The sequence below is a fragment of the Perca flavescens genome, chromosome 5 (genome assembly GCF_004354835.1).
Source record: "Perca flavescens isolate YP-PL-M2 chromosome 5, PFLA_1.0, whole genome shotgun sequence".
In the NCBI taxonomy this organism is placed as follows: domain Eukaryota; kingdom Metazoa; phylum Chordata; class Actinopteri; order Perciformes; family Percidae; genus Perca; species Perca flavescens.
The window spans coordinates 41,149,637-41,176,711 of NC_041335.1; the positions used below are offsets into that span (position 1 = coordinate 41,149,637).

General features: G+C 42.6%; 1 protein-coding gene across 3 annotated transcripts in view; it reads right to left on the reverse strand.

Moving 5' to 3' along the window:
* The window catches only part of LOC114555458 (gelsolin), a 38,357-nt gene that overhangs the window by 4,372 nt on the left and 6,910 nt on the right, over positions 1-27,075 (reverse strand). Inside the window, exons 3-14 of one of the 3 annotated variants that reach the window (XM_028577853.1) lie at positions 26,403-26,557; positions 25,691-25,846; positions 25,437-25,496; positions 25,257-25,346; positions 10,384-10,473; positions 10,134-10,266; positions 8,617-8,705; positions 8,409-8,537; positions 8,239-8,325; positions 7,871-8,004; positions 5,361-5,451; positions 4,875-5,045 (exon numbers count right to left, since the gene is read on the reverse strand). In XM_028577853.1, coding sequence (XP_028433654.1) covers positions 4,875-5,045; positions 5,361-5,451; positions 7,871-8,004; positions 8,239-8,325; positions 8,409-8,537; positions 8,617-8,705; positions 10,134-10,266; positions 10,384-10,473; positions 25,257-25,346; positions 25,437-25,496; positions 25,691-25,846; positions 26,403-26,557 — 1,385 coding nt within the window. The other 2 variants (XM_028577854.1, XM_028577855.1) reach the window with 2 other exon arrangements.

Here is a 27,075-nt window from a genome sequence, read left to right on the forward strand (position 1 = left end):
GGCAAATTATTTTTTGATCCCGTTTGAATTGAGCCATGGATTACACATCTGATATTCGTCAATTTAAAAGATAATTTTTCAACTGAAGAAAGTCTCAGTTAGCCGTAGGTTTGTCATAGTACCTCTTAGTTTAGTGTGAAACCACTCAGTGGACTACAGCTCTCCACTCACACAACCTACCTCACCTAGCTTGATGCTTGATTCGCTCGCTAGCATTAGAGTAATTACATCCCCGGTAACACACACACACACACACACACACACACACACACACACACACACACACACACACACACACACACACACACACACACACACACACACACACACACACACACACACACACACACACACACGCTTCAGCCAGGCGTCATCCATGAGACATTGAAGTGTGTCGTCTTTCTAATTACGTATTTTTTACAGTCTGATACTTCAACAGTTTAACAATAAACGGAGACTTTCTTCAGTTGAAAAATAATGTTTTAAATTGACGAACATCATATTTGTAATCCACGGCTAAATTCAAAACGGGATAAAAAAATTATTATCTCTCCATTTACTCTCATTCATATTTTTTCTGAATTAAGGTCCCATGGACCGGAAGTAGAAGGGCGTGTCTTCGGCTCTCTATTATTCTCAACGAACCGAGTCGGACCTCGGATACGACATCACTTCAATTGTTGAGACAAGTCTTCATTCAATATTGAACTCACAACAAGACCGATTCCCACACCAACAGGCAGTGATATGGATGCAGTAAGGTATTGCAGTATTAAGACTGACTGAAATCGTCATTTAAACAGCCAAAGCGGTCCAAAAACAATGAAAACAATTCATACTTCAAGTCACACAAGGCGCTGCCATCTTGGATCCCGTATCGGAAGTCTTGATCGGTGTCCTCACGGTTGTCCGAGCTCAGAAATCCAAGGAAAGGGAGCGTGTTGGTGCATTTCGCAAGGCAACGTCCTGGCTTTCTCGTCGGAACTCAGACACGGATAGATAATCGAACGCAGTATGATACTGGGGTCAGATACTGGGGTCAGATACTGGGGTCAGATACTGGGGTCAGATACTGGGGTCAGATACTGGGGACAGATACTGGGGACAGATACTGGGGACAGATACTGGGGACAGATACTGGGGACAGATACTGGGGACAGATACTGGGGTCAGATACTGGGGTCAGATACTGGGGACAGATACTGGGGACAGATACTGGGGTCAGATACTGGGGTCAGATACTGGGGACAGATACTGGGGACAGATACTGGGGACAGATACTGGGGTCAGATACTGGGGTCAGATACTGGGGACAGATACTGGGGTCAGATACTGGGGACAGATACTGGGTTCAGATACTGGGGACAGATACTGGGGACAGATACTGGGGACAGATACTGGGGTCAGATACTGGGGACAGATACTGGGGACAGATACTGGGGACAGATACTGGGGTCAGATACTGGGGTCAGATACTGGGGTCAGATACTGGGGACAGATACTGGGGTCAGATACTGGGGTCAGATACTGGGGTCAGATACTGGGGACAGATACTGGGGACAGATACTGGGGTCAGATACTGGGGACAGATACTGGGGTCAGATACTGGGGACAGATACTGGGGTCAGATACTGGGGTCAGATACTGGGGTCGGACTATAGACCAGATTCAGGCTGGAGGAACAACCGGTACTGGTCTGAGTGTCTTGCTGCCCAACTCTCAGATTTTATTGTCTTTACAAGAACTTTACCAGAACAACGGCGTGTTTATTAGCTAGTATCTACCTTCCACTCATTTGTACGTTTGGAACTGAAGTCCAATAAAATTTGATCCTCACTGAAAATTCACCTCTCTAAATATCTTCACGTTCAGTTCTCACAATTCAGATTCAAGTTAGTTGAAGAATGAAGGAAGAGCAATCGAGCGCAGATAGGTAGAGTTCAGTGGCACAGGATCAGCATAAAGATGCCAGACTGTTGTGCTGCTTATGGATGTTCGAACAAAAGCAGGGGATAACATTCCACAGGTGAGAATGTGTTTTATGATATGCTGTATATGCCGCCTTCGACTTGCAATCGGAGCTCCGGCAGCAGCGTCTCTTTCCCCGGGCAGGAACACAACTTCGCCTCGCTGCTGCGCTGGTCCCTGCTGATCCAGTACGTACAGTACGTAAATTTTGGCGGGAAGTGCGTTTGCCGCCGCCGCTGTCTTCCTGGGAGCCAAAACCGACAACATGCAGCTGGAGGCCCGGGCCGTACTGCTGAGCCGGCTGGAGGGAAGGGAATCCCGGGAGAACTTTAAATCACAGTTTTCCTAAAGGGAGTCTGGTGGGACTCGGACTGTGGACATGATTTTATGTCTCGTTAAATATATACATAAACTAAACATACATAAAATAAATTCATGCAGAAATAAATGAATAACTAGCGGAGTGAGCCTGGACATTTTTGATGGACTCAGATCTGTGAACTGATTATAATAAATATTCTTTGTATTAACACATGCATTATTCTCTTTGTTTTGTTTGTTACTGCACATGATGATAAAGTTACAGTATTAAATCACAAACAAAACTAACTTTAATATTTATATAAACGCTCTAAGGAAGGAGACAAACGATCAGATTAGAGTTGATAAATAATAATTTACTATTTTGTGTTTTAATGTGGAAACATCTTGTATAAACTCAGGGGACTGGCTCTTACATCACATTGCAGGCTTGCTGATGTACAAAGTAAACCAATACAATTCAAATGTTTAAATTAATTAACATGTATTTTCAAATATGGATAGTCACACCATTTTGCATGCAGTAGGTTAGGCTAAGGTAAGTAGCAATAGTTAATTTTAAGTTTACTTAAAGGTATAGTGGAGGATTTTCTTTCTCCGGGTGGATCATCAAGACTATTGGTCCTCCTGGTTGTCAATCATTCTGGTGATATGTTTACGTCCCGAGCTTTCAGGTGTGTGTGTGTGGTGAGCTTGAGCTACGGTTTCAGCCATTCATTGAAGCATTGAAGCTTTTGGGAGAATATTTCACACGCTGGCGGGCGCTAAAAGCACAGGTTGGGCTTCCCACTGATGCCTCAGTGGTGAAGTTTCTACTCCACAGGTAAAGTTTGGCTATTTGGAGAAATCCATTTAAAATCACTGCTAGTAAAACTTGATGTAAGCTAAGCTATGATTAGCGATGCTAGCCCCGGCACAAGTCACGCACACACGGTAAACATCTCAATTTGTGAAAAAGTGCAAATCTTCTTTTGGAGAGTAGGCTTGTATGAGCCATGCCGACAGCAACTTGTAAACAGTGCACTCTCGTGCACACGTTTAATAGGCCTTCCCTCTCTGGAGCAGGCAGAGTGATACGCATGTGCATTTTTAAAAAAAGTACAGAGGGCGGTTCTTTTCTAAAATTCGGGAAAATCCTCCACTATACCTTTAAGTTGAAGAATGTGACTAATAAACCTAAGCCTACTAGCACTAGGCATTACATTTTGAACATGAAGTAGATCATATTATCTATGAGTCTATGGGTCAAGGCGAGGCAAGCACTTCCTCCTCGTTTCATGGCGGTACTGTGCTCCAAAACGTAGGTGCTGATTCGATAGCTCTTTCTTCATCCTTCGACTAACTTGAATCTGAATTGTGAGAACTGAATGTGAAGATATATAGAGAGGTGAATTTTCAGTGAGGATCACATTTTATTGGACTTCAGTTCCAAACGAATATATTCCATTTCAAATGATATTATTCAGCAATTCAAATTAAAATATAAATGATTCAAATTCAGTTTCTGTTGGCATATATTTCAACCCATAGTACTTCCTACATTTCCCATGAACGCTGTGCCGTAATGCTACGTGATGACGTTTCATACGCCCAGTGGCTGCGCACAGTTTGCAGTGAAACCAGCGCGAGAAACCATGGAAACGAATGCAGCATCCACCAGAAAACACAAGGAAGAATTAGAAGGAACGGAGCAAGAGCAGGGAGCATAGACTGAAAGAGGAGGAGTTAGCTAGTAAAGTAACAAGTTAAGATTAAACTAAACGCAGCGGTGGTTGGGACAGACATCTGGGGGCAAGAAGAGGAACGAGGCTGGGGATGATATCGACAGAGAAACAAAGAAAAGAAAATGTAATGCCAAATGGCTGACGGGTCGTGAATGGCTTGTTTGAGATCACGAAAATGTCATCATGTTTTGTCAGGATTGCCACAGATACGCGAAAGAAAAAAACAAAACGAACAATTTTGTGGTGGGAACTAATAATGTTAAAGTCGAGGCAGTAAAGGACCATGAGAGTAAAGCTGCCAAGACAGGCCGTATTGGAGAGAGCCTTGCTGGGAGAAGCCTCGCTTTATTCATGACGTCTGAGCTGGAGAAGATGCAGCTACTTTTTTCGAAATACCAGTAAATTAACGTTACTATTTCCATGTTTCAGAAACAGTGCATTTAATATGATTCAGAGTGCTTCCATAGATACAGATGAAACTTTACGTTTGGGTGTTTCAGAAAGAAGAAAAAATATCTCACTTAAATGTACTGTGTTGTAGGCACCAACAGTGGCTTCATTTACACGAAAATTAATTTCAGGGTGGACAGGAAGAAAGGTGTGAAGATAGGACAGACATACACAAATGACTACCAGGCAAAAGAGTTCATACACTACATACACCTTTTCAGACGGGATAAGGAAAAATGTGATGGCCAGGAAAGTTCTAGGGCAATAGGGGTAATACTGGAGTCAGACTATAGACCAGATTCAGGCTGGAGGAACAACACAGACAGTTTGTGGGGTATACAGAAACTAAGAGCACAGTAACTCTCTCAAGACATAACTTGGTCTATGTATGGCTCTGCTTTTCAGTCTCACCTCCACAGCTCTGGTGTCTCCCGCTGGATTGGCTCTGACCTGAAACAGACGGGTATCGGCAGCCTCTGATTGGCCACCCTCTCTGGACGTCCCGCCCTTGTACACCACCATTGGTTGGCTGCCAAACAGGCTCATGAGGTGGGCGGGCTCTTTGCCCTGAACCACACGCACCTGCAGACGGACAGATGATCTGGTCAGCTCCGAGGGTTCAGTCTGGGTGTCTAAAGCCAAGTTCAGACCAAAGATTCACGCAAGACCAAATCATTTCAACACGTTGCAGGAAAGGTTCCAGTGGTCTGAACCAGCCTGTCTCTCAGAGTAGTAGATAACACACGCAACACTTTTCAGCTCGCGCTAAAAAGATTTTAACGCGTGTGGCTTTGGTCCAAAGGGTCCGCTAGAATCAACTGAGACTGAAAGTTCCTCGTAGCCACTTTAAGGGAACAGGTCACCCCCCCCCTCCTCCAGTGTTCCCAGCTGGTGTACCTGAACAGCCCCCCCTCCCAGTTCTTCATCCAGCTGGACAGCCAAGATAGCCGACACCGCGATCTCGTCCTGGCTGGACTCTGCTCCCTGCCTGAAGAGACACAAATACTAAATATAAAGATTTCATAAGTTTTGTTTTACAAAGTGTTATACAACAAGTAGATCTGACCAGACAATCTGATTGGTCAACTAGACATTTAGAACGTGGTCAAATTAGCATGACATCACATTCAGAGCCATCTGAGCACCTGGTGCATCACTTAAAATATTACTCCATTCAACATTGTAACTTCCAGGGCTGAATCAAAACGTTAGCCTACAACATTGATTACAATGGATCATTTTGTAGTTCATTTTGTGTGTGTGTGTGTGTGTGTGTGTGTGTGTGTGTCTCGTTATGAGACGACATCGCGGAGTAAGAGGTTGAGGGGTGTGGTGATGACATCATCGATACGCAAGTATGCGGCTTCGCCGTCCAAACGAAGCCGCAAGGGCGGCGTTTTCTAATTTTTTCACCCTGGGACCAGGTTTCAAAAAAGTGCGTCTTCAGGCAGTGAGTTTACAGGACTCATTTGGACGATCGGCCAAAACTATGCAAAACATGTACGTTTGCACCAAAAAGCGTTTCTGTGTGGATGGCCCCTTAGTTTACAAAGCAGTTTGGTGTTTATATGTGCGGTAGTTATTACGTTTAGAAAATTCCACGATCTCTACCGTTACAAAGCTAACGTTAGCTTAAGACAAGCCCCACCTGCCCCCATCGCAGCAGCAGAGGGATGTGGAGTAGTAGTAGAATATTTTAAAGTAAGTTATTCCAGACGCCAGCTTTTATTTTGAAAAGTCGATGCTCGGAGACGGCACCAGGTGGGTCGGCATGACATGGGACACTCCAGGCTGCAGCCGTGGAGGTCATGGTCTAGTGGAGGTCTTGGTCTAGTGGAGGTCTTGGTCTAGTAGAGGTCTTGGTCTAGTGGAGGTCTTGGTCTAGTGGAGGTCATGGTCTAGTGGAGGTCATGGTCTAGTAGAGGTCTTGGTCTAGTGGAGGTCATGGTCTAGTGGAGGTCATGGTCTAGTAGAGGTCATGGTCTAGTAGAGGTCTTGGTCTAGTGGAGGTCTTGGTCTAGTGGAGGTCTTGGTCTAGTGGAGGTCTTGGTCTAGTGGAGGTCTTGGTCTAGTGGAGGTCTTGGTCTAGTAGAGGTCTTGGTCTAGTAGAGGTCTTGGTCTAGTGGAGGTCTTGGTCTAGTAGAGGTCTTGGTCTAGTGGAGGTCTTGGTCTAGTGGAGGTCATGGTCTAGTGGAGGTCATGGTCTAGTAGAGGTCATGGTCTAGTAGAGGTCTTGGTCTAGTAGAGGTCTTGGTCTAGTGGAGGTCATGGTCTAGTGGAGGTCTTGGTCTAGTGGAGGTCATGGTCTAGTGGAGGTCTTGGTCTAGTGGAGGTCTTGGTCTAGTGGAGGTCTTGGTCTAGTGGAGGTCTTGGTCTAGTGGAGGTCATGGTCTAGTGGAGGTCTTGGTCTAGTGGAGGTCATGGTCTAGTGGAGGTCATGGTCTAGTGGAGGTCTTGGTCTAGTGGAGGTCTTGGTCTAGTGGAGGTCTTGGTCTAGTGGAGGTCTTGGTCTAGTAGAGGTCTTGTTCTAGTGGAGGTCTTGGTCTAGTGGAGGTCCTGGTCTAGTAGAGGTCTTGGTCTAGTGGAGGTCTTGGTCTAGTAGAGGTCTTGTTCTAGTGGAGGTCTTGGTCTAGTGGAGGTCCTGGTCTAGTAGAGGTCTTGGTCTAGTAGAGGTCTTGGTCTAGTGGAGGTTTTGCTCCAGATTCCGGGAGATTGGATCTCATTTGCGGGCGTCAGCTGCTATTAATATGCGGGAGACTCCCGGGACTTCCGGGACAGTTGAGATGTCTGGATAACGATATAAAGGCATAAAAAGGAAAGATTCCTCCCTTTGGCGCGCCCCACCTGTCACGTCTCTATTCCCCACCAGTGGGGCGCGCCCCACACTTTGAGAACCGCTGGCTTAAGATGACTGGCTGACTAACGTTCAACAGGGAGGGAATACAAATCATCTCTGTTGCTTTTTTCTTTATGTTAAGAGGCAAATTGCACCACAATATGAATACAGTTTGATTATAACTTTTATTTGGTACTTTATAGTTTGTAACTGTATTACACGATGCAGTGATGCTTACGAACCTTGGCGCCAGAACCTCGGTCCTAGCCGCATCACTGTCGTGTCAATAATGACGTTAAATCAAACCTTCTTGTGTAATATTGCTAAATCATGGGCCCTCTGGTCACCATGTTAAATTATTATTTTAATATAAACATGATCTCACCATATGTAGATGATGTGGCCCTGTCTGTTGTTGAGTCTGTACTGATACAGGATGATGTAACTGTTATATTATTATAAACATGATCTCACCATATGTAGATGATGTGGCCCTGTCTGTTGTTGAGTCTGTACTGATACAGGGTGATGTAACTGTTATATTATTATATTAATATAAACATGATCTCACCATATGTAGATGATGTGGCCCTGTCTGTTGTTGTGTCTGTACTGATACAGGATGATGTAACTGTCGCCTCCAAAGAACTGACCGAAGACTGACACATCAACCGGAACTTTCTCTGATCCTTCAATTCGCCAGATCTACAGGCAGACAGGTTAGAGAGACAGACAGGTTAGAGAGACAGACAGACTAACAGACAGCTTAGACAGACAGACAGATATTGAATGGGGAAAATTACTTCAGGAGCAGTTCAGAAAGCGGGCGCTCACTGTTGAACTCTTTAGAAACGTAAACACAAAGTCAATGTCTGTGAACTGTTGGAACTCTATAGCAGAGCTGTGATTGGCCAGACACAACTGGCCCCGCCCCCTCACCTGTTTCTCTCCGTCTCCACGATCCACCATCCCGTGTTGTGCGGCCATGGTGTCTGATTGGTGGAGCTTTGACACGTCAAACGGAACCTGTCCAATCAGAAGAGTTAGTCTACGGAGAACCATTCTCTGATTGGCCCTGAAGCCCATCTTGAACCTGATTGATTGTTCACCTTCTTTATCCTGGCGATCTGACTGGGTACGTAGGCAGTTCCCATGCCGACGGTGTCACCACGGTCCCTCCAGTTTTTAAAGAACTGTTGGAAGAGCGGAGTCTCCCCATGCTCCGGAAAGACCTGAACCTGAGGGGGTTTGGACAGGTGAGTTACCTGTGTGTGTGTGTGTGTGTGTGTGTGTGTGTGTGTGTGTATCAGTTTATACCTGTGTGTAGGATGGGTAGTTCATCTTTTGGATGAACTGCTCTGCACTCTTCAGGACAGCAAAGCGCTCCTCAGTGTTCGCATCCTTACCTGCACACACATCACCATCACCATCACCATCACCATCATCACCACCATCACCATCATCACCACCATCATCATCACCACCTTCATCACCATCATCATCACCACCACCACCACCATCATCACCACCATCATCACCACCATCATCATCACCATCACCATCATCATTACCATCACCACCATCATCATCACCACCATCATCACCATCATCATCACCACCACCACCACCATCATCACCACCATCATCACCACCATCATCATCACCATCACCATCATCATCACCATCATCATCACCATCACCATCATCACCACCATCATCACCACCATCATCATCACCATCACCATCATCATCATCACCATCATCACCACCATCATCACCACCATCATCACCACCATCATCATCACCATCACCATCATCATTACCATCATCACCACCATCACCACCATCACCACCACCATCACCACCACCACCATCATCATCACCACCACCATCACCACCACCATCATCATCATCACCACCACCATCACCACCATCACCATCATCATCACCATCATCACCATCACCACCATCATCACCATCACCACCATCATCATCACCATCATCACCATCACCACCATCATCATCATGATGCATGCTTCACAGGCCGACCGGCCCGACTACTGTCAGAATGAAATAACAGACGTATAATGGGTTTGAGGACTGCTGACCATACGTGGGTAGATGCTGGATCGCTCTGATACACACGTCAACATCACCAGCTTCATCAGATGTTTCTACAGAGTTTATATTTCACACTCAACCATGTTGTTAACTCTCCGGTTGTCCTTGGGTCAAATTTGAACCTATTTTCAATAAGTTTCTATATCAGAAATTTCGGTTTCTTTCAAACAAATTTTCACACAAAAAATAACGTGGATGGTTCCTTACGAGGCTCTTCACAAGTAAAATAAATGATCAGTTCACTACTTCAATAGAATTTGGGTGTTTTATTCAATTTTATAGCATTTGAAAAAAAGAATGTTAAAAAAACGGACAAATATGTCGGAAAAAAACATAAAAACTTTTAAAAAGGCACAGAAAAAGTAACACAGTACCGCTGTACTCCGTTACAGTCAGCCTGCAGCTGTAGGTTTTCACGGTAACACAGTACCGCTGTACTCCGTCACAGTCAGCCTGCAGCTGTAGGTTTCTATGGTAACACAGTACCGCTGTACTCCGTTACAGTCACCCTGCAGCTGTAGGTTTCTACGGTAACACAGTACCGCTGTACTCTGTCACAGTCAGCCTGCAGCTGTAGGTTTCTACGGTAACACAGTACCGCTGTACTCTGTTACAGTCAGCCTGCAGCTGTGATGACCAACAGGAAGCAGGAAGTGATCTAGCATCTACCCTCGGGTTCAGGGTCCAGGTCAGTTTGGTTCTAAAGTTGGAACCTTTCCAGACGAAGATGCGTCCGTTGGCTCCGTTGTCGAGGATGAAACACTCGCTGGACTGCAAAGCATCCTGGGAGAACGGGTTGTTCTCTGCTACCATGGTAACCTCCATGTCACCGCCTACGTTGGACACCTAACAGGACAGGGAGACACTTCCTGTTGCTCCTTCACAATAAGAGCCTTCCAGTGGACACGCTGTGGATCAGATACATCACGAGCATCTACGCTTCTGATTGGACGAACACGTTACCTTGTAGAGCTGTGCCAACTTCCTGTTGGAGGCGTCCATCTTGGTGTCGTCACTCTGAGCATCAGGCAGCGCTGGTTTCTCCCCGAGAACCTGAACACAACAGGAAGAGGTCACAGTCAACAGGAAGAGGTCACAGTCAACAGGAAGAGGTCACAATCAACAGGAAGAGGTCACAATCAACAGGAAGAGGTCACAGTCAACAGGAAGAGGTCACAGTCAACAGGAAGAGGTCACAGTCAACAGGAAGAGGTCACAGTCAACAGGAAGAGGTCACAGTCAGCAGGAAGAGGTCACAGTCAACAGGAAGAGGTCACAGTCAACAGGAAGAGGTCACAGTCAGCAGGAAGAGGTCACAGTCAACAGGAAGAGGTCACAGTCAGCAGGAAGAGGTCACAGTCAACAGGAAGAGGTCACAGTCAACAGGAAGAGGTCACAGTCAGCAGGAAGAGGTCACAGTCAAAAGGAAGAGGTCACAGTTAACAGGAAGAGGTCACAGTTAACAGGAAGAGGTCACAGTTAACAGGAAGAGGTCACAGTCAGCAGGAAGAGGTCACAGTTAACAGGAAGAGGTAACAGTTAACAGGAAGAGGTCACAGTCAGCAGGAAGAGGTCACAATCAACAGGAAGAGGTCACAGTCAACAGGAAGAGGTCACAGTTAACAGGAAGAGGTCACAGTCAACAGGAAGAGGTCACAGTCAACAGGAAGAGGTCACAGTCAGCAGGAAGAGGTCACAGTCAACAGGAAGAGGTCACAGTCAACAGGAAGAGGTCACAGTCAGCAGGAAGAGGTCACAGTCAACAGGAAGAGGTCACAGTCAGCAGGAAGAGGTCACAGTCAGCAGGAAGAGGTCACAGTTAACAGGAAGAGGTCACAGTCAGCAGGAAGAGGTCACAATCAACAGGAAGAGGTCACAATCAACAGGAAGAGGTCACAGTTAACAGGAAGAGGTCACAGTCAGCAGGAAGAGGTCACAGTCAGCAGGAAGAGGTCACAGTCAGCAGGAAGAGGTCACAGTCAACAGGAAGAGGTCACAGTCAGCAGGAAGAGGTCACAGTCAGCAGGAAGAGGTCACAGTTAACAGGAAGAGGTCACAGTCAACAGGAAGAGGTCACAGTCAGCAGGAAGAGGTCACAGTCAGCAGGAAGAGGTCACAGTCAACAAGAAGAGGTCACAGTCAACAGGAAGAGGTCACAGTCAACAGGAAGAGGTCACAGTCAGCAGGAAGAGGTCACAGTCAACAGGAAGAGGTCACAGTCAGCAGGAAGAGGTCACAGTCAACAGGAAGAGGTCACAGTCAGCAGGAAGAGGTCACAATCAACAGGAAGAGGTCACAGTCAACAGGAAGAGGTCACAGTCAGCAGGAAGAGGTCACAGTTAACAGGAAGTCCCTGATAATGTCCCTGATAATGTCCTGATAATGTCTGTGATAATGTCCGTGATAATGTCCGTGATAATGTCCGTGATAATGTCCCTGATAATGTCCCTGATAATGTCCTGATAATGTCCGTGATAATGTCCGTGATAAAGTCTGTGATAATGTCCCTGATAATGTCCCTGATAATGTCCCTGATAATGTCCTGATAATGTCTGTGATAATGTCCTGATAATGTCCCTGATAATGTCCCTGATAATGTCCTGATAATGTCTGTGATAATGTCCCTGATAATGTCCCTGATAATGTCCCTCATAATGTCCCTGATAATGTCCTGATAATGTCCGTGATAATGTCCGTGATAATGTCCTGATAATGCCCTGCTAATGTCCCTGATAATGTCCTGATAATGTCCGTGCTAATATCCTGATAATGTCCGTGATAATGTCCTGATAATGTCCGTGATAATGTCCCTGATAATGTCCCTGATAATGTCCGTGATAATATCCTGATAATGTCCCTGATAATGTCCCTGATAATGTCCCTGATAATGTCCGTGATAATGTCCTGATAATGTCCTGATAATGTCCCTGATAATGTCCTGATAATGTCCCTGATAATGTCCCTGATAATGTCCCTGATAATGTCTGTGATAATGTCCGTGATAATGTCCGTGATAATGTCCTGATAATGTCCTGATAATGTCCCTGATAATGTCCGTGATAATGTTTGTGATAATGTCTGTGATAATGTCCCTGATAATGTCCCTGATAATGTCCCTGATAATGTCCTTAATAATGTCCCTGATAATGTCCCTGATAATGTCGTGATAATGTCCCTGATAATGTCCGTGATAATGTCCTGATAATGTCCCAGATAATGTCCAGATAATGTCCGTGATAATGTCCGTGATAATATCCTGAAAATGTCCCTGATAATGTCCCTGATAATGTCCCTGATAATGTCCCTGATAATGTCCTGATAATGTCCTGATAATGTCCCTGATAATGTCCCTGATAATGTCCTGATAATGTCCCTGATAATGTCCCTGATAATGTCCTGATAATGTCCCTGATAATGTCCCTGATAATGTCCCTGATAATGTCCCTGATAATGTCTGTGATAATGTCTGTGATAATGTCCGTGATAATGTCCTGATAATGTCCCTGATAATGTCCCTGATAATGTCCGTGATAATGTCTGTTATAATGTCCCTGATAATGTCCCTGATAATGTCCCTGATAATGTCCTTAATAATGTCCCTGATAATGTCCCTGATAATGTCGTGATAATGTCCCTGATAATGTCCGTGATAATGTCCTGATAATGTCCCAGATAATGTCCCAGATAATGTCCGTGATAATGTCCGTGATAATATCCTGAAAATGTCCCTGATAATGTCCCTGATAATGTCCCTGATAATGTCCCGATAATGTCGTGATAATGTCCGTGATAATGTCCTGATAATGTCCGTGATAATGTCCGTGATAATGTCTGTGATAATGTCTGTGATAATGTCCTGATAATGTCCCTGATAATATCCTGATAATGTCGTGATAATGTCCCTGATAATGTCCGTGATAATGTCCGTGATAATGTCCCTGATAATGTCCCTGATAATGTCTGTGATAATGTCCTGATAATGTCCCTGATAATGTCCCTGATAATGTCCTGATAATGTCTGTGATAATGTCCGTGATAATGTCCCTGATAATGTCCCTGATAATGTCCGTGATAATGTCCGTGATAATGTCCGTGATAATGTCCGTGATAATGTCCTGATAATGTCCTGATAATGTCTGTGATAATGTCCGTGATAATGTCCGTGATAATGTCCGTGATAATGTCCGTGATAATGTCCGTGATAATGTCCTGATAATGTCCTGATAATGTCTGTGATAATGTCCTGATAATGTCCGTGATAATGTCCGTGATAATGTCTGTGATAATGTCCGTGATAATGTCCGTGATAATGTCCGTGATAATGTCCTGATAATGCCCTGCTAATGTCCCTGATAATGTCCGTGCTAATATCCTGATAATGTCCGTGATAATGTCCTGATAATGTCCGTGATAATGTCCGTGATAATGTCCCTGATAATGTCCCTGATAATGTCCCTGATAATATCCTGATAATGTCCCTGATAATGTCCCTGATAATGTCCCTGATAATGTCCGTGATAATGTCCGTGATAATGTCCTGATAATGTCCTGATAATGTCCTGATAATGTCCCTGATAATGTCCTGATAATGTCCCTGATAATGTCCCTGATAATGTCCTGATAATGTCCGTGATAATATCCTGATAATGTCCCTGATAATGTCCCTGATAATGTCCCTGATAATATCCTGATAATGTCCCTGATAATGTCCCTGATAATGTCCCTGATAATGTCCCTGATAATGCCCTGATAATGTCCGTGATAATGTCCGTGATAATGTCCGTGATAATGTCCTGATAATGTCCGTGATAATGTCCTGATAATGTCCTGATAATGTCCCTGATAATGTCCCTGATAATGTCCGTGATAATGTCTGTGATAATGTCCCTGATAATGTCCCTGATAATGTCCCTGATAATGTCCCTGATAATGTCCTTAATAATGTCCCTGATAATGTCCCTGATAATGTCCCTGATAATGTCCGTGATAATGTCCTGATAATGTCCCAGATAATGTCCCAGATAATGTCCGTGATAATATCCTGATAATGTCCCTGATAATGTCCCTGATAATGTCCCTGATAATGTCCCTGATAATGTCCGTGATAATGTCCGTGATAATGTCGTGATAATGTCCGTGATAATGTCCGTGATAATGTCCTGATAATGTCCTGATAATGTCCTGATAATGTCCGGGATAATGTCCGTGATAATGTCTTGATAATGTCTTGATAATGTCCTGATAATGTCCCTGATAATGTCCCTGATAATGTCCCTGATAATGTCCCTGATAATGTCCGTGCTAATATCCTGATAATGTCCGTGATAATGTCCTGATAATGTCCGTGATAATGTCCCTGATAATGTCCGTGATAATATCCTGATAATGTCCGTGAAAATATCCTGATAATGTCCCTGATAATGTCCCTGATAATGTCCGTGATAATGTCCTGATAATGTCCGTGATAATGTCCGTGATAATGTCCGTGATAATGTCCTGATAATGTCCGTGATAATGTCTGTGATAATGTCCCTGATAATGTCCCTGATAATGTCCCTGATAATGTCTGTGATAATGTCCTGATAATGTCCTGATAATGTCCCTGATAATGTCCCTGATAATGTCCCTGATAATGTCCGTGATAATGTCCCTGATAATGTCCCTGATAATGTCCCTGATAATGTCCCTGATAATGTCTGTGATAATGTCCTGATAATGTCCTGATAATGTCCCTGATAATGTCCCTGATAATGTCCCTGATAATGTCCCTGATAATGTCTGTGATAATGTCTGTGATAATGTCCGTGATAATGTCCGTGATAATGTCCCTGATAATGTCCCTGATAATGTCCTGATAATGTCTGTGATAATGTCCGTGATAATGTCCGTGATAATGTCCGTGATAATGCCCTGCTAATGTCCCTGATAATGTCCCGATAATGTCCGTGCTAATATCCTGATAATGTCCCTGATAATGTCCCTGATAATGTCCCTGATAATGTCCCTGATAATGTCCGTGATAATGTCCCTGATAATGTCCTTGATAATGTCCCTGATAATGTCCTGATAATGTCTGTGATAATGTCCTGATAATGTCCCTGATAATGTCCCTGATAATGTCCTGATAATGTCCGTGATAATGTCCGTGATAATGTCCGTGATAATGTCCGTGATAATGTCCTGATAATGTCCCTGATAATGTCCCTGATAATGTCCCTGATAATGTCCGTGATAATATCCTGATAATGTCCCTGATAATGTCCCTGATAATGTCCTGATAATGTCCTGATAATGTCCTTGATAATGTCCCTGATAATGTCCTGATAATGTCCTGATAATGTCCGTGATAATGTCCGTGATAATGTCCGTGATAATGTCCTGATAATGTCCCTGATAATGTCCCTGATAATGTCCCTGATAATGTCCCTGATAATGTCCCTGATAATGTCCGTGATAATGTCCCTGATAATGTCCTGATAATGTCCTGATAATGTCCCTGATAATGTCCGTGATAATGTCCGTGATAATGTCCTGATAATGTCCCTGATAATGTCCGTGATAATGTCCGTGATAATGTCCTGATAATGTCCCTGATAATGTCCCTGATAATGTCCCTGATAATGTCCCTGATAATGTCCCTGATAATGTCCGTGATAATATCCTGATAATGTCCCTGATAATGTCCCTGATAATGTCCTGATAATGTCCTGATAATGTCCCTGATAATGTCCGTGATAATGTCCGTGATAATGTCCTGATAATGTCCCTGATAATGTCCCTGATAATGTCCCTGATAATGTCCCTGATAATATCCTGATAATGTCCCTGATAATGTCCCTGATAATGTCCGTGATAATGTCGTGATAATGTCCGTGATAATGTCCGTGATAATGTCCGTGATAATGTCCGTGATAATGTCCGTGACAATGTCCTGATAATGTCCGTGATAATGTCCTGATAATGTCCCTGATAATGTCCCTGATAATATCCGTGATAATGTCTGTGATAATGTCCCTGATAATGTCCCTGATAATGTCCCTGATAATGTCCCTGCTAATGTCCTTAATAATGTCCCTGATAATGTCCCTGATAATGTCGTGATAATGTCCCTGATAATGTCCGTGATAATGTCCTGATAATGTCCTGATAATGTCCCAGATAATGTCCCAGATAATGTCCGTGATAATGTCCGTGATAATATCCTGAAAATGTCCCTGATAATGTCCCTGATAATGTCCCTGATAATGTCCCTGATAATGTCCCGATAATGTCGTGATAATGTCCGTGATAATGTCCTGATAATGTCGTGATAATGTCGTGATAATGTCCGTGATAATGCCCTGATAATGTCCGTGATAATGTCCTGATAATGTCCCTGATAATGTCCCTGATAATGTCCCTGATAATGTCCGTGATAATGTCCTGATAATGTCCCTGATAATGTCCCTGATAATATCCCTGATAATGTCCCTGATAATGATCCTGATAATGTCCCTGATAATGTCCCTGATAATGTCCCTGATAATGTCCCTGATAATGTCCCTGATAATGTCCTGATAATGTCTGTGATAATGTCCTGATAATGTCCCTGATAATGTCCCTGATAATATCCTGATAATGTCGTGATAATGTCCCTGATAATGTCCCTGATAATGTCCGTGATAATGTCCGTGATAATGTCTGTGATAATGTCCCTGATAATGTCCCTGATAATGTCCTGATAATGTCTGTGATAATGTCCTGATAATGTCCCTGATAATGTCCCTGATAATGTCCTGATAATGTCTGTGATAATGTCCCTGATAATGTCCCTGATAATGTCCCTGATAATGTCCTGATAATGTCCGTGATAATGTCCGTGATAATGTCCTGATAATGCCCTGCTAATGTCCCTGATAATGTCCGTGCTAATATCCTGATAATGTCCGTGATAATGTCCTGATAATGTCCGTGATAATGTCCGTGATAATGTCCCTGATAATGTCCCTGATAATGTCCCTGATAATGTCCGTGATAATGTCCGTGATAATATCCTGATAATGTCCCTGATAATGTCCCTGATAATGTCCCTGATAATGTCCCTGATAATGTCCTGATAATGTCCTGATAATGTCCCTGATAATGTCCTGATAATGTCCCTGATAATGTCCCTGATAATGTCCGTGATAATATCCTGATAATGTCCCTGATAATGTCCCTGATAATGTCCCTGATAATGTCCGTGATAATGTCCGTGATAATGCCCTGATAATGCCCTGATAATGTCCCTGATAATGTCCGTGATAATGTCCGTGATAATGTCCGTGATAATGTCCGTGATAATGTCCTGATAATGTCCGTGATAATGTCCTGATAATGTCCTGATAATGTCCCTGATAATGTCCCTGATAATGTCCGTGATAATGTCTGTGATAATGTCTGTGATAATGTCCCTGATAATGTCCCTGATAATGTCCCTGATAATGTCCCTGATAATGTCCCTGATAATGTCCTTAATAATGTCCTTAATAATGTCCCTGATAATGTCCCTGATAATGTCGTGATAATGTCCCTGATAATGTCCGTGATAATGTCCTGATAATGTCCCAGATAATGTCCCAGATAATGTCCCAGATAATATCCTGAAAATGTCCCTGATAATGTCCCTGATAATGTCCCTGATAATGTCCCTGATAATGTCCCGATAATGTCGTGATAATGTCCGTGATAATGTCCTGATAATGTCTGTGATAATGTCCTGATAATGTCCTGATAATGTCCTGATAATGTCCGGGATAATGTCCATGATAATGTCTTGATAATGTCCTGATAATGTCCCTGATAATGTCCCTGATAATGTCCTGATAATGTCCTGATAATGTCCCGATAATGCCGTTATAATGCCGTGATAATGTCGTGATAATGTCGTGATAATGTCCCTGATAATGTCCCTGATAATGTCCCTGATAATGTCCCTGATAATGTCCGTGATAGTGTCCCTGATAATGTCCCTGATAATGTCCCTGATAATGTCCTGATAATGTCCTGATAATGTCTGTGATAATGTCCGTGATAATGTCCGTGATAATGTCCTGATAATGTCCGTGATAATGTCTGTGATAATATCCTGATAATGTCCCTGATAATGTCCCTGATAATGTCCCTGATAATGTCCGTGATAATGTCCTGATAATGTCCCAGATAATGTCCCAGATAATGTCCGTGATAATGTCCGTGATAATATCCTGAAAATGTCCCTGATAATGTCCCTGATAATGTCCCTGATAATGTCCCTGATAATGTCGTGATAATGTCGTGATAATGTCGTGATAATGTCCGTGATAATGCCCTGATAATGTCCGTGATAATGTCCTGATAATGTCCCTGATAATGTCCCTGATAATGTCCCTGATAATGTCCCTGATAATGTCCGTGATAATGTCCTGATAATGTCCCTGATAATGTCCCTGATAATGTCCCTGATAATGTCCCTGATAATGATCCTGATAATGTCCCTGATAATGTCCCTGATAATGTCCCTGATAATGTCCCTGATAATGTCCTGATAATGTCTGTGATAATATCCTGATAATGTCGTGATAATGTCCGTGATAATGTCCCTGATAATGTCCCTGATAATGTCCCTGATAATGTCCGTGATAATGTCTGTGATAATGTCCCTGATAATGTCCCTGATAATGTCCTGATAATGTCTGTGATAATGTCCTGATAATGTCCCTGATAATGTCCCTGATAATGTCCTGATAGTCTGTGATAATGTCCCTGATAATGTCCCTGATAATGTCCCTGATAATGTCCCTGATAATGTCCTGATAATGTCCGTGATAATGTCCGTGATAATGTCCTGATAATGCCCTGCTAATGTCCCTGATAATGTCCGTGCTAATATCCTGATAATGTCCGTGATAATGTCCCTGATAATGTCCCTGATAATGTCCCTGATAATGTCCCTGATAATGTCCCTGATAATATCCTGATAATGTCCCTGATAATGTCCCTGATAATGTCCCTGATAATGTCCCTGATAATGTCCCTGATAATGTCCTGATAATGTCCCTGATAATGTCCTGATAATGTCCCTGATAATGTCCCTGATAATGTCCGTGATAATATCCTGATAATGTCCCTGATAATGTCCCTGATAATGTCCCTGATAATGTCCCTGATAATGTCCCTGATAATGCCCTGATAATGTCCGTGATAATGTCCGTGATAATGTCTGTGATAATGTCCGTGATAATGTCCGTGATAATGTCCTTATAATGTCCGTGATAATGTCCTGATAATGTCCCTGATAATGTCCCTGATAATGTCCGTGATAATGTCTGTGATAATGTCCCTGATAATGTCCCTGATAATGTCCCTGATAATGTCCCTGATAATGTCCCTGATAATGTCCTTAATAATGTCCTTAATAATGTCCCTGATAATGTCCCTGATAATGTCGTGATAATGTCCCTGATAATGTCCGTGATAATGTCCTGATAATGTCCCAGATAATGTCCCAGATAATGTCCCAGATAATGTCCCAGATAATATCCTGAAAATGTCCCTGATAATGTCCCTGATAATGTCCCTGATAATGTCCCTGATAATGTCCCTGATAATGTCCCGATAATGTCGTGATAATGTCCGTGATAATGTCCGTGATAATGTCCTGATAATGTCCTGATAATGTCCTGATAATGTCCGGGATAATGTCCATGATAATGTCTTGATAATGTCCTGATAATGTCCCTGATAATGTCCCTGATAATGTCCTGATAATGTCCTGATAATGTCCCGATAATGCCGTTATAATGCCGTGATAATGTCGTGATAATGTCGTGATAATGTCCCTGATAATGTCCCTGATAATGTCCCTGATAATGTCCGTGATAATGTCCCTGATAATGTCCCTGATAATGTCCCTGATAATGTCCCTGATAATGTCCCTGATAATGTCCCTGATAATGTCCTGATAATGTCCGTGATAATGTCCTGATAATGTCCTGATAATGTCCTGATAATGTCCTGATAATGTCCGGGATAATGTCCATGATAATGTCTTGATAATGTCCTGATAATGTCCCTGATAATGTCCCTGATAATGTCCCTGATAATGTCCTGATAATGTCCCGATAATGTCGTGATAATGTCCCTGATAATGTCCTGATAATGTCCCTGATAATGTCCCTGATAATGTCCGTGATAATATCCTGATAATGTCCCTGATAATGTCCCTGATAATGTCCCTGATAATGTCCGTGATAATGTCCGTGATAATGCCCTGATAATGATAATGCCCTGATAATGTCCGTGATAATGTCCGTGATAATGTCCGTGATAATGTCCGTGATAATGTCCTGATAATGTCCGTGATAATGTCCTGATAATGTCCTGATAATGTCCCTGATAATGTCCCTGATAATGTCTGTGATAATGTCTGTGATAATGTCCTGATAATGTCCTGATAATGTCCCTGATAATGTCCCTGATAATGTCCCTGATAATGTCCCTGATAATGTCCCTGATAATGTCCCTGATAATGTCCTTAATAATGTCCTTAATAATGTCCCTGATAATGTCCCTGATAATGTCGTGATAATGTCCCTGATAATGTCCGTGATAATGTCCTGATAATGTCCCAGATAATGTCCCAGATAATGTCCCAGATAATATCCTGAAAATGTCCCTGATAATGTCCCTGATAATGTCCCTGATAATGTCCCTGATAATGTCCCGATAATGTCGTGATAATGTCCGTGATAATGTCCTGATAATGTCTGTGATAATGTCCTGATAATGTCCTGATAATGTCCTGATAATGTCGGGATAATGTCCATGATAATGTCTTGATAATGTCCTGATAATGTCCCTGATAATGTCCCTGATAATGTCCTGATAATGTCCTGATAATGTCCCGATAATGCCGTTATAATGCCGTGATAATGTCGTGATAATGTCGTGATAATGTCCCTGATAATGTCCCTGATAATGTCCCTGATAATGTCCCTGATAATGTCCCTGATAATGTCCGTGATAGTGTCCCTGATAATGTCCCTGATAATGTCCCTGATAATGTCCTGATAATGTCCTGATAATGTCTGTGATAATGTCCGTGATAATGTCCGTGATAATGTCCTGATAATGTCCGTGATAATGTCTGTGATAATATCCTGATAATGTCCCTGATAATGTCCCTGATAATGTCCCTGATAATGTCCGTGATAATGTCCTGATAATGTCCCAGATAATGTCCCAGATAATGTCCGTGATAATGTCCGTGATAATATCCTGAAAATGTCCCTGATAATGTCCCTGATAATGTCCCTGATAATGTCCCTGATAATGTCGTGATAATGTCGTGATAATGTCGTGATAATGTCCGTGATAATGCCCTGATAATGTCCGTGATAATGTCCTGATAATGTCCCTGATAATGTCCCTGATAATGTCCGTGATAATGTCCTGATAATGTCCCTGATAATGTCCCTGATAATGTCCCTGATAATGTCCGTGCTAATATCCTGATAATGTCCGTGATAATGTCCTGATAATGTCCCAGATAATGTCTGTGATAATGTCCGTGATAATGTCCGTGATAATGTCCTGATAATGCCCTGTGATAATATCCTGATAATGTGTGATAATGTCCTGATAATGTCCCTGATAATGTCCCTGATAATGTCCCTGATAATGTCCCTGATAATATCCTGATAATGTCCCTGATAATGTCCCTGATAATGTCCCTGATAATGTCCCTGATAATGTCCCTGATAATGTCCTGATAATGTCCCTGATAATGTCCTGATAATGTCCCTGATAATGTCCCTGATAATGTCCCTGATAATATCCTGATAATGTCCCTGATAATGTCCCTGATAATGTCCCTGATAATGTCCCTGATAATGTCCCTGATAATGCCCTGATAATGTCCGTGATAATGTCCGTGATAATGTCTGTGATAATGTCCGTGATAATGTCCGTGATAATGTCCTGATAATGTCCCGTGATAATGTCCTGATAATGTCCCTGATAATGTCCCTGATAATGTCCGTGATAATGTCTGTGATAATGTCCCGATGATAATGTCCCTGATAATGTCCCTGATAATGTCCTTGATAATGTCCTTGATAATGTCCCTGATAATGTCCCTGATAATGTCCCTGATAATGTCTGTGATAATGTCCCTGATAATGTCCCTGATAATGTCCCAGATAATGTCCCAGATAATGTCCCAGATAATGTCCCAGATAATGTCCCTGATAATGTCCCTGATAATGTCCCTGATAATGTCCCTGATAATGTCCCTGATAATGTCCCTGATAATGTCCCTGATAATGTCCGTGATAATGTCCGTGATAATGTCCTGATAATGTCCCTGATAATGTCCTGATAATGTCCTGATAATGTCCCTGATAATGTCCTGATAATGTCCCTGATAATGTCCTGATAATGTCCTGATAATGTCCTGATAATGTCCCTGATAATGTCCCTGATAATGTCCTGATAATGTCCTGATATGCCGTTATAATAATGTCCGTGATAATGTCCGTGATAATGTCCTGATAATGTCCCTGATAATGTCCCTGATAATGTCCCTGATAATGTCCCTGATAATGTCCTGATAATGTCCCTGATAATGTCCCTGATAATGTCCCTGATAATGTCCCTGATAATGTCCCTGATAATGTCCCTGATAATGTCCGTGATAATGTCCTGATAATGTCCTGATAATGTCCTGATAATGTCCGGGATAATGTCCATGATAATGTCTTGATAATGTCTTGATAATGTCCCTGATAATGTCCCTGATAATGTCCCTGATAATGTCCCTGATAATGTCCCTGATAATGTCCCTGATAATGTCCGTGATAATGTCCCTGATAATGTCCCTGATAATGTCCCTGATAATGTCCGTGATAGTGTCCCTGATAATGTCCCTGATAATGTCCTGATAATGTCCGTGATAATGTCCTGATAATGTCCGTGATAATGTCCGTGATAATGTGCTGATAATGTCCGTGATAATGTCTGTGATAATGTCCTGATAATGTCTGTGATAATGTCCTGATAATGTCCCTGATAATGTCCCTTATAATGTCCTGATAATGTTCGTGATAATGTCCCTGATAATGTCCCTGATAATGTCCTGATAATGTCCCTGATAATGTCCCTGATAATGTCCCTGATAATGTCCTGATAATGTCCTGATAATGTCCCTGATAATGTCCGTGATAATGTCATGATAATGCCCTGATAATGTCCTGATAATGTCCCTGATAATGTCCCTGATAATGTCCATGATAATGTCATGATAATGTCATGATAATGTCCGTGATAATGTCCGTGATAATGTCCCTGATAATGTCCCTGATAATGTCCCTGATAATGTCCCTGATAATGTCCCTGATAATGTCCTGATAATGTCCCCTGATAATGTCTGTGATAATGTCTGTGATAATGTCTGTGATAATGTCCATGATAATGTCCATGATAATGTCATGATAATGTCCATGATAATGTCCGTGATAATGTCCGTGATAATGTCCCTGATAATGTCCCTGATAATGTCCCGATAATGCTGTGATAATGTCCTGATAATGTCCTGATAATGTCCTGATAATGTCCCTGATAATGTCCCTGATAATGTCCCTGATAATGTCCCTGATAATGTCCGTGATAATGTCCCTGATAATGTCCTGATAATGCCCTGATAATGTCCTGATAATGTCCTGATGATAATGTCCCTGATAATGTCCCTGATAATGTCCCTGATAATGTCCCTGATAATGTCCCTGATAATGTAATGTCCTGATAATGTCCCTGATAATGTCCCTGATAATGGATAATGTCCCTGATAATGTGATAATGTCCCTGATAATGTCCCTGATAATGTCCTGATAATGTCCGGGATAATGTCCGGGATAATGTCCTGTATAAATGTGCCGAAATTGTGTTCAGTGCTCTATGTTGCAGCAGAACAGGAACTTGCTGGAAACCAGTTTTTAAACTGAGTCAGGCCTGTTTATATTGTAACTTAATTGTTGCTTTTAAATTTTCCTGTATAATAAATGAAATGAACGAATTAAGTTTTGTCTTTCAGGTTCTTTAGTGTTATGTATTTATTATCTGCTTTAACTATTCCACATGTTAGACACAGATATGGTTATAATAATGTTACAAAATTATGTGAAATTGCATATTTATTATCATTGAAAAATGCAACATTTTCCTAAAGGGATTTACCCCTAAAACCCCCGCCAATTATGTGCACTTGAGTCCTCCCTGACTGAAGGAAAACAGTCTACAGCAGGGCTGTCACACTGGGAAAGAGAATCACACCAAGGGGCAGACATGTAGAGTTTATTGATGTGCTTTTGTTACTGCATGTCACTTTTTTTAACATTTTGGTAGCTTTTTTCCTAATTTCTGTTGTTATTGTTCCGACTTTTTTGTGACTTTCTCAGACATTTGTCACCTTTTTGTAAATGTTTTGCTTTTTCCAACATTTTTGTACGCTTTTTGTTGACATGAAGCCCTACAAAAGTCATCAAGGGAGTTCCTTAGCCATCCCAGAATTTAGCAAATCAAGCAAAACAATGATACTTGTTTCTCAGCATGAATATGAAAACTCTTCTCCTGCTTCTACTGGGGGGGAACACTTTCCTGTGTTTTTAGTTTGGCGCACAACTAGGCGAGCCAAAATTTATTGATGTCCCCAAATTGATATACGGGCCGGTTCTGAATCTGCAAGGGGCCGGATTTGGCCCGTGGGCCTTGAGTTTGACAGTTTGCTTCGTGTTGTCGGGGTTAAACGTGGCCAAGAACTACAGTAAACAGGAAGTGGTCACCTGCAGCATCCTGTCTGGCTCCTCCCCCTCGTCACAGACCAGCAGCTGGCCCCGCCCACACCGCTCGTCGTCACGGATACCCTTAGACACCTGCCAACCAACCGGCCAATCAGCAAACAGGACAAGATTTAATGTTCACTCTAAGTTCTCTCTCTGCACACACATCTGGTCACCACTCACCATGGAGGCCTTCAGCTTCTCAAAACGGTTGCTATGGGAACCAGACCACTGGATGATTTCCTAGAGACAGACAGACAGACAGACAGAAAGTTTTTGTCAGAAAAAAGTTTGAATACATGTATATTATTTTTTTTTCAACCCTCCACTTGTCTCACCTCTCCACCTGTCTCACCTCTCCACCTGTCTCACCTCTCCACCTGTCTCACCTCTCCCAGGTCCAGGATGAAACTGTCTCACCTATGCACCTGTCTCACCTCTCCCAGGTCCAGGATGAAACTGTCTCCCTGGTTGAAACTCTGCCAGCTGACAGGAACCTCTGTTGCCCTGACGACGCGTCGACCTTTGACCTGCAGCAGCCGCTGAACCTGGTTGGTCACCACGTGGTGGAAGCCAGAGGCCACGCCCCCTTTCTGGGAGACAGAGAAGGATGTCATTACATTATGTCATTACAGGATCTTTGGTTTGATTTCTCTTTTTTCCTTGTATGTTACGGATACAGCAACAAGCAATTAATATTCCACCAGACTCCATGTAAATAATCAGGACTTTTATCATCATAAAACACACTTCATTCAAAGAGGACAGAAGCTAAATAAAACTACCAAAAGCCATCTTGGTTCATCTTTCCACTGTTCCAACAATCATCACTCTGGTTTGGTTGAAATAAACCCTTAATTCACCCATTTACATGTGGAGATATGCTGGCTCTATACACGCTAAAAGTCCTGATTATTTACATGGAGTCTGGTGGAGATATGCTGGCTCTATACACGCTAAAAGTCCTGATTATTTACATGGAGTATGGTGGGTTTTAGTGGACTCTTACTGCTGCTGAACATTAGTCCTGTAGAGTTACATTACAGCTTGATTCTGGTTTAATACTGGACCAGTTTCAGAGATTGTTGTTCTATCAGACACTCAGACAAACAGACATGCCCCTGCCAGGTGCACTGTTGCCGTGGTTACCATGTACTTGAGTCCGGTTTTGAAGTACTCTATGAAGGTTTTGGACTCGTAGCCCTGGACCTCACGGTACTGGATCGGCGCCCCCTGCAGAAAGTCGTCCATCTGAACCGCAAATATGGCCGCCGCACCGCTCTCATCCAGAGAGCACTCGGACCCTGTTACAGCCGACCAACCAGAGAGCAGAACCAGAGGCACAGAAGAGTGCAAAGAGTAACAAAAAGCATCATGAAAAGTATAAAAAAAAAAAAAAAAAAAAAAAAAAAATAAAATATATATATATATATATATATATATATATATATATATATATATATATATATATATATATATATATATATATATATCTGCACTATTGTCAAGGTACTCTACATACATACTGTGTGTATATGTATACATTATTGCCATTAGTGCAGGTATATACTCACCTAAAGGATTATTAGGAACACCCTACTAATACCGTGTTTGACCCCCTTTCTCCTTCAGAACTGCCTTAATTCTTGGTGTCATTGATCCAACAAGGTGCTGGAAGCATTCTTTAGAAATGTTGGCCCATATTGAGAGGAGAGGGTCTTACAGGTGATGGAGATTTGTGGGATGCACATCCAGGGCACGAAGCTCCTGTACCACCACATCCCAAAGATGTTCTATTGGGTTGAGATCTGGTGACTGGGGG